The sequence below is a fragment of the Schistocerca serialis genome, chromosome 2 (genome assembly GCF_023864345.2).
Source record: "Schistocerca serialis cubense isolate TAMUIC-IGC-003099 chromosome 2, iqSchSeri2.2, whole genome shotgun sequence".
NCBI lineage: Eukaryota > Metazoa > Arthropoda > Insecta > Orthoptera > Acrididae > Schistocerca > Schistocerca serialis.
In genome coordinates this window covers 966508045-966520197 of record NC_064639.1, presented here as the reverse complement: position 1 = coordinate 966520197, position 12153 = coordinate 966508045, and the positions used below count along the sequence as shown (strand labels likewise).

Below are 12153 nucleotides of genomic sequence, written 5' to 3'. Positions count from 1 at the left end.
TTTAAGCTTTCAAAGTTGTATTGTTTAATTTCTGGACCTTGCACATTGATGAGTAGGAATACCTATTCAAAAGTAGGGAAAATGGATTATCGATAAATACAAAAAATTAATACAATTTGAAATTGTAAATTAAAAAATGTGTAAGTGTGTCTTTTGATAGTACAAGATTTGCCTGCAGTTTATGGAATGTAACTGTGTTAATAAGTGTATTGTACAATATTTTACAGTATGGAATATAAATGTAATAAAACCTCAGAAAATGCTCTTAAGATCATAAAATCTAGATGAATGGAATGTTACATTGTTTAGGATGTTCTAACCCTACAACGCATGGTGGTGCATTTATGCATTGTCACTCAGTTTCCATTGACATTATAAAACAGCAGTAGTTTTTAAGACTCAATTCTTGCAGCCATGATACATTGCTGAAATACCACTTTCAATTGTTGCTTTCATTATTGAAAATTTTTGCTTGTCAGTCTCTGTGTCGTGTAATCCCTAGTGTTGACATTGTACAGTCTTAGTGTTGAGTGCTGAGTGTTTGAATAATCAACAATTATTGTTGTATCTGAAGGTAAGCACTAAAACAATATGTTTTGATGGTCTAATTTATGTCTTTTATGTACAGACAAGACTTAATCTTCAATGCTCCAAACCCAGATATTCATAAGCTTTCAAAATCACTTGTTATAGATTAAAAAACTATTGTATAAAATGAACCAAGAGACCCTTTTACCCAGCTATTATGGTGGAACAGATGGAGCTGATTGCCACAAGTCGTCACCGTTCTAGTATTACAAAAGTCAACTACAATCAGTTAAGAAAACGTCACCAATAGACAAGGAGCTTCTACGGCATAGGTCTGGACTTGATTTTAATGAAAATGCCCAAATTTGTCCATACCATAATGCTTTGTTGATGACAAAACTTCAGTTCCTGCAGAAAATATGCTGCAACACATTTGTTAAAGAAAAACATGTAACCAAGAAGGCTTGAACAGCAGTAATCATTGCAATGTCTGATAGACTGAAGTTACTGACTAATGTTTTTAAACCTGGTCAAAAAATTTGTACCAAATGTAGACAAGAAGTGGCCCAAAAAGAATCATTCCACCAGGATAAGCAAGAATCACCATCCACTGAAGACATGGATGTTGTTGATGCTTGCTTTACTGCTAATACGTCATTATCACATTTTGTGAGCTCAGGCTGAAATGGTGTACTACAGTTGGTGCTTCTGGATCACATTCAATATGTGTATGTGCAAATCATCAAAATGTCAAATTAATGTTGGCTTCAGAAACATCCATCCAAGATGATCACAATATTTATTTTTTTATGGGAGGGGAGAGAGAGAGAGAGAGAGAGAGAGAGAGAGAGAGAGAGAGAGAGAACTGTATGCAGTTTGGAATCAAAAGATTGTATACTACAATGTTGCGAGGAATGTCCAGGAAAAATACAACTAAAGGTTTTTCCTCAAAATGCTTTTAAGGAATCTGAGCCTGAAGAAACGATGCAATACCAACAGTAGGTCCATACTGGCAAACATTGGAGACATGTCAGAGAACTGTTCAAGATTTCATGAGGCACTGATTTTGAAAATTACTGGTTTAATGCTTTCTCCGAAAATTATTTCGAGCAGTTAGTCCACGAACCCACGCGAATTGTAAATGGTTGCGATAACACACTTGACCTCTTAGGTACAGAAAGCTGGCTAAAGCCTGAAATAAGTTTTGCAGAAATTTTTACGAAGTCTCAGACGATGTTCAGGAAGGAAAGATTAGGCAGAATTGTTGATGGAGTGTTTGTGTCTATCAGTAGTGGTTTATCTTGTAGTTGGTGCACATCGACAGGGCAGAAAGATATGTATATAGCTTCTTTTCTGTGTTTACTTCGTAGATTCTTACTTAAATTGCGTGTGAGTTTCGTATAGCAGGTGTAATTTCGAGTTTTAGTTACTGTAATCGTAAATTCAAGCAGATTGTAGCGCAGTCGTTAGCCATTTGTTTTGTTTTGGTACGTCAGTGGCACTTGTCTGTCTAGTAGGCTCTCAGAGACCAGTGTGGCCTGAGCTCCCAGTTGGTGCATATTGACAGCACAGAAAGATACATATATAGCTTCTTTTCTGTGTGTACTTCGTAGATTCTTATTTAAATTGCGTGTGAGTTTCGTATAGGAGGTGTAATTTCGAGTTTTAGTTACTGTAATTGTAAATTCAGGCAGAGTGTAGCGCAGTCGTTAGGCATTTGTACAGGTTACTTCATACATTCTTTGCATGTTGCCCTTGCGTTATCTAGGCACGGACTCGTGTTTCAGTAACTGTTGTTCAACATCAATTAGAATGGACAGGGACTATGATTACTGCGTTCGGATGAGGGCTGAGTTGGCATCCCTTCGCTCACAGCTGCAGGCGGCGCTGACTTCGGTCATGCAGCTTGAGGCTGTTGCCAATGGGCACCACTGTGGGGAGCCGGACTTGGGTATCACAGGGTGTCAACCTCGTCCCGTATGTCCCCAGATCGGTCTGCCGCTGTGGTGGCCCCGGTTGCTGCCCGCAGTGGGGCTGAGCCCTCGCCTGTGGTTGATTGGGAGGTCATTCCAAGGCGTGGCAGGCAGCGAAAGACGTCCCCGGAGGCTGATCAGAAAGCCTCCCCGGTGCGTCTGACAAACAGGTTTCAGGTACTGTCTCTGGCTGAGCCAGATACAGCTGCCTGCCTGTTTCAGAGGATGGTTCTCAGCCTTCACGGTCCGGGCAATCGCAGAGGTTGGGCTTATTGGTAGTTGGGAGCTCCAATGTTAGGCATGTAATGGGGCCCCTTAGGGATATGGCAGCTAAGTAGGGGAAGAAATCCAGTGTGCACTCCATGTGCATTCCGGGTAGAGTCATTCCTGATGTGGAAAGGGTCCTTCTGGATGCCATGAAGAGCACAGGCTGCAGCCAGCTATAGGTGGTGGCACATGTCGGCACTAATGACGTGTGTCGCTTTGGATCTGAGGAAATTCTCTCTGGATTCCAGCGGCTATCTGATTTGGTGAAGGCTGCCGGTCTTGCTTACAAGATGAAGGCAGAGCTCACCATCTGCAGTATCGTTGACAGAATTGACTGCGGACCTTTGGTGCAGAGCCGGGTGGAGGGTCTGAATCAGAGGCTCAGACGGTTTTGCGACCGTGTTGGCTGCAGATTCCTTGACTTGCGCCATAGGGTGGTGGGGTTTTGGGTTCCGCTGAGTAGGTCAGGAGTTCACTACACTAAGCTGGCGGCTACACGGGTAGCAGAGGCTGTGTGGGGTGGACTGGGCGTTTTTTTTAGGTTAGAAGGCCTTGGGAAAGTACGGGATGGGCTGCAATCTCAAAGGGTGCATGGCAAATACAGGACGTGATTGGATCAAGGAACAGTCAGAACCGTATTTGTAAATTGTTGTAGTTGTGCTGGGAAAGTCCCTGAGCTTCAAGCGCTAATAGAAAGCACAGAAGCTGAAATCGTTATAGGTACAGAAAGCTGGCTAAAGTCTGAAATAAGTTCTGCAGAAATTTTTACGAAGTCTCAGACGATGTTCAGGAAAGATAGATTAGGCAGAATTGGTGGTGGAGTGTTTGTGTCTGTCAGTAGTGGTTTATCTTGTAGTGAAGTTGAAGTAGATACTCCATGCGAATTGGTGTGGGTGAAGGTTATACTTAACAGCAGAACTAAGTTAATAATTGGCTCCTTCTACCGACCCCCAGACTCCAATGATATAGTTGCTGAACAGTTCAGAGAAAATTTGAGTCTCATAACAAATAAATACCCCACTCATACGGTTGTAGTTGGTGGGGACTTCAACCTTCCCTTGATATGTTGGCAAAAATACTTGTTCAAAACCGATGGTAGGCAGAAAACACCTTCCGAGATTGTCCTAAATGCTTTCTCTGAAAATTATTTCGAGCAGTTAGTCCACGAACCCACGCGAATTGTAAATGGTTGCGAAAACACACTTGACCTCTTAGCCACAAACAATCCAGAGCTTATAGAGAGCATCATGACTGATACAAGGATTAGTGATCACAAGGTCATTGTAGCTAGGCTCAATACTGTTTCTTTCAAATCCACTAGAAACAAATGCAAAATAATTTTATTTAAAAAAGCAAATAAAGTGTCACTAGAAGCCTTCCTAAGAGACAATCTCCATTCCTTCCGAACTGACTATGCAAATGTACATGAGATGTGGCTCAAATTCAAAGATATAGTAGCAACAGCAATTGAGAGATTCGTACCTCATAAATTGGTAAGAGATGGAACTGATCCCCCATGGTACACAAAACAGGTCCGAACGCTGTTGCAGAGGCAACGGAAAAAGCATGCAAAGTTCAGAAGAATGCGAAATCCCGAAGATTGGCTAAAATTTACAGACGCGCGAAATTTGGCACGGACTTCAATGCGAGATGCCTTTAATAGGTTCCACAACGAAACATTGTCTCGAAATTTGGCAGAAAATCCGAAGAAATTCTGGTCGTATGTAAAGTACACAAGCGGCAAGACGCAGTCAATACCTTCGCTGTGCAGTGCCGATGGTACTGTTACCGACAACTGTGCCGCTAAAGCGGAGTTATTGAACGCAGTTTTCCGAAATTCCTTCACCAGGGAAGACGAATGGAATATTCCAGAATTTGAAACACGAACAGCTGCTAGCATGAGTTTCTTAGAAGTAGATACCTTAGGGGTTGCGAAGAAACTCAAATCGCTTGATACGGGCAAGTCTTCAGGTCCAGATTGTATACCGATTAGGTTCCTTTCAGATTACGCTGATACAATAGCTCCCTACTTAGGAATCATATACAACCGCTCGCTCACCAATAGATCTGTACCTGCAGATTGGAAAATTGCGCAGGTCGCACCAGTGTTTAAGAAGGGTAGTAGGAGTAATCCATCGAACTACAGACCTATATCATTGACGTTGGTTTGCAGTAGGGTTTTGGAGCATATATTGTATTCAAACATTATGAATCACCTCAAAGGGAACGATCTATTGATACGTAATCAGCATGGTTTCAGAAAACATCATTCTTGTGCAACGCAGCTAGCTCTTTATTCGCACGTATCAGGTGTTCCCCAGGGAAGCGTCCTGGGACCTCTGCTGTTTCTGATCTATATAAATGACCTGGGTGACAATCAGAGCAGTTCTCTTAGGTTGTTCATAGATGATGCTGTAATTTACCGTTTAGTAAGGTCATCCGAAGACCAGTATCAGTTGCAAAGCGATTTAGAAAAGATTGCTGTATGGTGTGGCAGGTGGCAGTTGACACTAAATAACGAAAAGTATGAGGTGATCCACATGAGTCCCAAAAGAAATCCATTGGAATTCAATTACTAAATAGTACAATTCTCAAGGTTGTCAATTCAACTAAGTACCTGGGTGTTAAAATTACGAACAACTTCAGTTGGAAAGACCACATAGATAATATTGTGGGGAAGTCGAGCCAAAGGTTGCTTAGAAGATGCAACAAGTGCACTAAAGAGACAGCTTGCACTACACTCGTTCGTCCTCTGTTAAAATATTGCTGCATGGTGTGGGATCCTTACCAGGTGGGATTGACGGAGGACATCGAAAGTGTACAAAAAAGGGCAGCTCATTTTGTATTATCACATAATAGGGGAGAGAATGTGGCAGATATGATACGCGAGTTGTGATAGAAGTCATTAAAGCAAAGACTTTTTCGTCACGGCGAGATCTATTTACGAAATTTCAGTCACCAACTTTCTCTTCCGAATGCAAAAATATTTTGTTGAGCCCAACCTACATAGTTAGGAATGATCATCAAAATAAAATAGGAGAAATCAGAGCTCGAACAGAAAGGATTAAGTGTTCGTTTTTCCTGCGCGCTGTTCGGGGGTGGAATGGTAGAGAGATAGTATGATTGTGGTTCGATGAACCCTCTGCCAAGCACTTAAATGTGTATTGCAGAGTAATCATGTAGATGTAGATGTGGCAGTGGTTGGTCAAACCTTGGCTCTCAGAATAGCATCATGAATTTTTTAGTCACTTTATAGGCTTGTATCTATGTTTAGGTGTGTCTAAATCCCAAATTTTTGCCATGGTGTGATTCAACATAAAAAGTTGTCAATGTATATTAAAGAAAATGACCAAATGTGTGCTAGAACTTTAAAAAAAGGCCAAGAAAACTTGGTGCATTTGCACCTTTGTATGTGATGAAAAGATGAGTAGCCTCTTTTTAAAAGCCCCTAAAAATTCAAACACTGAAGATAGTGAACTAAAATTTGGTATATAACCGTCAAAGACTGTAAAGAACCTTCACAGCAAATTTCATTTAATTTGGAGATGGTAAAGTGGGGACCCCTGGTCCCCTCAATGTGGAATGACCCCTAATTCACTGTTGCGGCTTATTGTATATTGCAAAAAGAATGGTAAAGTAAACTCCAAATTACAGGTGGTTAGGGCAGACCGATAGATCAGTACAGTGCATTATAATTCACTGCTGCTGAACACACAATGTTCCCCATGGTTCTCAAAAACTGCCACCATCCATATTGTCATCTCTTATGCTCTCCTGCTCAGAGTTCATCACTGCAACAGATAGCTTCAAGCCCCACCATCCAACAGTTAACTGCTTCCAAAACAGCTCTCTCTTCTTCGCAACTCGCAACCTCTCTCCCCATATGCACTGTTGCTGAGACCCACTTGACTTGCTCTCTACTTGCCTGCAAGTGCTGCACCAATATCAGGGATGAACATACTGACCATTCCCTGTAGGGGGCGCAGTATGGACTTCCTTCAAATGGTTGGCTGTGTGGCAGATTCAAAAAGTGTGGGAAATCAGCACAGTGCAGAGAATCTTGCTGTATGCATCTCCTAAGTCTTGCACTGTAAAATTGTAACACTAACTTCATCTGTAGGTCCATAAGTTTGAGTAGACTGCCTTGCTTGTCTGTCTGATAATCACATAGTCATGAATCACACTTGTAATATTCATAATCTTTTTGTCTGGTGTCTATTCCAGAACTCCTGACTGTGAACAAAATATGCCAGCAGAACCAAAAACACTATTAGCTATAAAAAGCAGAATTGAGAAGAGGCAGAAGAAGAGCAAAATGCAACAACCAAAAGATTTGTCAGCTACAGATGCTGTGGCACAGGAAAATACTGCAAACAGCAGCAGTGATTGTACAATGGTATGTCAGTCAAAACTCTTTATCAGGAGGATACTGATGCAGTGTTTAAAATAATTACTGTCTCCTCAGGTAACCTTAGTACCAGTACCAGCAATTTGCTGTGTTCTGTCACTGAGCATGCTGTGCATTATAACAGCAATGGCCGTGGTAACAGTTTTTGCAACACCTGTGATTTGTATTCCACCTTTGAATGCCATAATTCCGAACTTTGCAGAAGGCAAATGCCTATCCAATCAGTGTGAGTGATTTAATTAATGATTCACAGGTTGCCAACACATAGTATTAGATAGCCCAACTATTGTGAAAATTATGCAAATTACAGTAGAAGACACGAGGAAGATGCAAGTGTTTTGTCTTGTCCATAGCATCCTCTATGTTAGCCAAAAATGGACCTGCATGTGTCCCTGATATAGTGACCATAGAAGATTGAAGGTTATACCATAGACCATAAGACTGAAATTTTACATGGCTAAAAGCTAAAAGAAACAAGTTTTGCTCTAAATGAAGTTACAAGTATGCTAATGGTAGACTGTAGTACAGTGTCTCACTGGTCTAATTATTTTTGTGGTGTTTGTGTGAACATAAATAGTAGTACAGGAAAACTGCAAATATAAACAGATAAATGTAGTTTAGGTGCACTTGATGAAGATTGTTGTGCGACGTGCAAAGAATTTTCTGAGACTACAGGGAGTCCACTGTTAGGATTATAGGTTAAACATGAATCCCTCACTGCTTGATAGCTCAACTAGCTCAATTGATGAAGCAACTTGACATCGTGCATTGCTCAGGTGAAATATTGGCAATAAAACCATAGTGTTCTTGCTTTGAATTGTCACCATTGATGAAATAAGAGTTAAATGCCTCGAGCAGAATGTGAAATGACAGTCCAATGAATGGAGATGAAGCAACTTGACATCGTGCATTGCTCAGGTGAAATATTGGCAATAAAACCACAGTGTTCTTGCTTTGAATTGTCACTATTGATGAAATAAGAGTTAATCGCCTCGAGCAGAATGTGAAATGACAGTCCAATGAATGGAGATGTACAACTACTGCACAAGAACAAAAAGAAAATATTTTCAGGCCAGAGATAAAACAAGTGATGGTTTCTGTGTGGAATAAATGTCGTTGTAGCAGTGTTACGACTTACATGAAGAAAAATGTACAAAACAAGACCTCGGTTGCTAGAGGCAAGACTACTCATTCTCAGAGACAACACTCTAAAACTGTAGAAATACTGCCTGTATGAAAAACTGTGTGAACATGGCTGGACAGTGTTAAGTCATGCTCCCTAAGTCCGAACATGAATCAGCTACACTGAAGCATGAAAGAAAATGGTATAGGCATGTGTATTCAAATACAGAGATATGTAAAGAGGCTGAATACAGCACTGCGGTCGGCAACACCTATATAGACAACAAGTGGGATTGGTTATGCTACTACAGTGGCAGGTTAATGAGATTTAAGTAAGTTTGAACATGGTGTTATAGTCAGTGTACAAGTGATGGAACACAGCAGGTAGCGATGAAGTGGTGATTTTCCTGTATGACGATTTCACGGTGTACCTAGAATATCAGGAATATGGTAAAACATCAAATCTCAGACATCGCTGCAGCTGAAAAAAGATCCTGCAAGGATGGGACCAACGATGATGGAAGAGAATCATTTAGCATGACAGAAGTGCAACCCTTCCACAAATTGCTGTGGATTTCAATGCAGGGCCATCAATGTGGGCTTTCGAAGCTGGAGGCCCACTTGTGTACCCTTGATAACTGTACGACACAAATATTTTCATCTTGTCCTGGGCTCATGAACACCAACCTTGGGCTATTGATGACTGGAAACATGTTGCCTTGTCGGATGAGCCTTGTTCCAAATTGTATCGAGCAGATGGATGTGTACAGATATGGAGGCAACCTCATGAATCCATGGTGAATCCATGGACCCTGTATGTCAGCAGGGAACTGTTCAAGTTGGTGGAGACTCTGTAATGGTGTGGGGTGTGTGCTTTTGGAGTGATGTGGGACCCCTGATACGTCTAGGTGTGACTCTGACAGGTAACAGATACATAAGCATCCTGTCTGATCACGTTCATCCATTCGTGTCCATTTTGCATTCTGATGGTCTCGGGCAACAGGACAATGCAACACCCCATACGTCCAGAATTCCTACAGAATGGCTCCTGCAACACTCTTCTGAGTGGGATGTCTGGGATGCCTTGCAATGTGCTGTTCAGAAGAGATCTCCACCCCCTCATATTCTTACGGATTTATGGACAGCCCTGTGGGGTTCATGGTGTCAGTTCCCTCCAGCACTACTTCAGACATTAGTCGAGTCCATGCCACATTGTGTTAGGCACTTATGCACACTCGCAAGGTCTCTACACGATATTAGGCTGGTATACCAGTTTCTTTGGTTCTTCAGTGTATAATTCAGTGTATTCTCAGAGCTGGACAACCTGTGGATAAATGTCTTTTCCTCCTCTGGAAGAGCTTTCTGTCACCATTACTGAGTCATGTGACAAATGAACAGAGAAAGTGTCCCAGATGGAACACTAGAGTTTCTGAGATATTGGAACATGGCGATTGAGAGGCAGTGGGAATGTATATTGAAGAATTGTAGAGAGATACCGGAAAATAAACAAACAGTAAGGTAAACAAAAAAGTGTGCATTAATTATGAAATCTCTCTCTCTCTCTCTCTCTCTCTCTTTCTCTCTCCTCTCTCTCTCTACACACACACACACACACACACACACACACACACACACCAATCAAACATTTCCATTTTAAATATTTCCTTTTTTTTGTATTTCCGTTCGTTTCCTTTAGACGTGGTCCATAATTTTCTGAAGTGACTTTGTATTGTTTACATTTGCACTCTGTGATTTCATTCTAATTTAGAAGCATATACACCCAATCAATTACATATTAATAATAATCTAGAATGTGTGTGAATGTGTTGGTATTTAATTTGTTGTTACTGTAGAACTTATTTCCTGCACCTTTGTGTTCTTTACACTTGCACTCTGTGATTTCATTGTAATTTAGAAGCATATTCACCCTATCAATTACATATTAATAATAATCTAGAATGTGAATGTGTTGGCATTTAATTCGTTGTTACTGTAGACCCTATTTTCTGCACCTTGAGCTTGCCCTGATTCACAGTTGGATACAGCTGTCCTTCCCACCAGTACCTGCCATCTCTTCCTATTGCATTTCATACTGATTGTTCCTTTTCATCTCTTATTTCAATGGGAGAAACAGATAAAGGTTTTGAAAACTAGTAGAGAAATATGCATTTTTAATGTTTATTATTTATTTTCATATTGTTGATTTTATTTAAAATTGTGCTGCCTTTTCCACAGGCTGTAAACACCTTGGCTGAAAAATCTACAACACAGAGCGTAATCACCAAGGTTGTTAATGAAACTGAAAATTCTCTCTCAAATAACTCTATAAACGAACAGCAGCATGTACAGGAGCAGCATCAGAATGTACCTGTCTACACAGTGTATGATGAACAGGAAAATGAAGTGCCTTGTATTGTTAAACAAAATGGTAAATTATTAAATAAGGAAGATCAAGGGAAGTGTAAACTAGTTGTGAAAAACTATAAAGAGCAAGAACAACACCAAAAAGCTGAAGAACAGCGAGGGGAACAAGCACAACAACAAAAACTTAAAGGTGGCCAGGAACAAAGTGCTCTACTAACACAGGCCCAAAAACCACTGGAGTGTGATGTGGAGGACAGAACAGTATATACTGACGCATTGCATACGACCTCTGTTTCTGAAGATACAGCATATCTCAGTGAAAGGTGAGCTGATATACTTTTAAGTTGTTGGTGCATATAATTCAGTCTTAAGTTTTGCTGGAAACAACATGGACATAATCATCTAAAGAGACAAATACACAGTTTTCCATGTCAATTCAGTGGTCCATTTACACCTTTGAGGAGAAGCAGATAATTGCCTTTTGGAGAAGACACCTTTTTTTAGTTAAGTGGGTATTGCTGATGATACTGATAATTACCTTAGATTTTATTGACCACTATGATGTGCATATCTTCACACCATGGAGCGTTGTGCCAGCTTTTGAACTCTTGCTTTCTGAACAAATACTGGGTACTGGATCTCAGAGCGGTAATGTAGCAGTCCGCTTCTTCTCAGTTGTATGTTCAGTTTGAGTTGTTTTATTTGCACAATTTTATTTTGTGATATTGTTATGTTTGCCTTCGTTTTCTTTGTTGCACAGATGAAACTTCTTGGTTTTCCTAATATTCAGTTCATATTTTTGACATGCTGGATTTACATCTTGTATCATGGACTTCAATCTTATTTCATCTTCATGTGAAACTGCTAAGTGAAATTCCAAAGTTTTCACATCAAAGTACTTACTTACAGTGCACATTTCTTACAGTCTCTTCTACGTAAATATTGGGTGGATAAGAAGCAGGCAATATTTCTTATCTGTGGCCTGACTTTCTGCTCCACATATAGATTCTTATTAGTTTACCACAATATTATTGCACATTGTGTGAGGGTACTTCAGTCGATGTATCTTGAATTTTGTCATCATATTTCACAAGGACATGCTGAACTGCATGGTAGTACATTCCATATGAAATTATTCAGCATGCGATGCGTTTTCCTTTCTCGTCACTTTACTTGTTTACTATAAAATCACAGCATATTTCTGATATGGCCACGGGAGGACAGATGGAATAATATTATGGTCAGGCAGTAATTGAATATCTTTCCTTCCAACCCATTCTCTTACCTCTCAAAACCAATAACTCAGTAAGATCTTATCTTATTCTGCTCTATCAAATTCTTTTTCCCAGACAACACAGACAATTTATACTTGACTGTCCTTGTCTGGATTTCTCTCTCTCCCCTTATTATCAATCATCCAGTTACATCTCTTGCTCCCAATGCTCTTTAAATCATTCTGTTTTTCATCATTACAGCTCCCTATCTTTGGGT

At 40.4% G+C, this 12153-nt stretch overlaps 1 protein-coding gene across 1 annotated transcript in view; it reads left to right on the top strand.

Moving 5' to 3' along the window:
* LOC126458359 (uncharacterized) overlaps positions 1-12153 on the top strand; it is a 108181-nt gene that overhangs the window by 61575 nt on the left and 34453 nt on the right. The window contains exons 4-5 of the mRNA XM_050095329.1: positions 6993-7164; positions 10534-10985. Of these exons, the coding sequence (XP_049951286.1) occupies positions 6993-7164; positions 10534-10985 (624 nt within the window). The remainder of the gene's footprint in view (positions 1-6992; positions 7165-10533; positions 10986-12153) is intronic.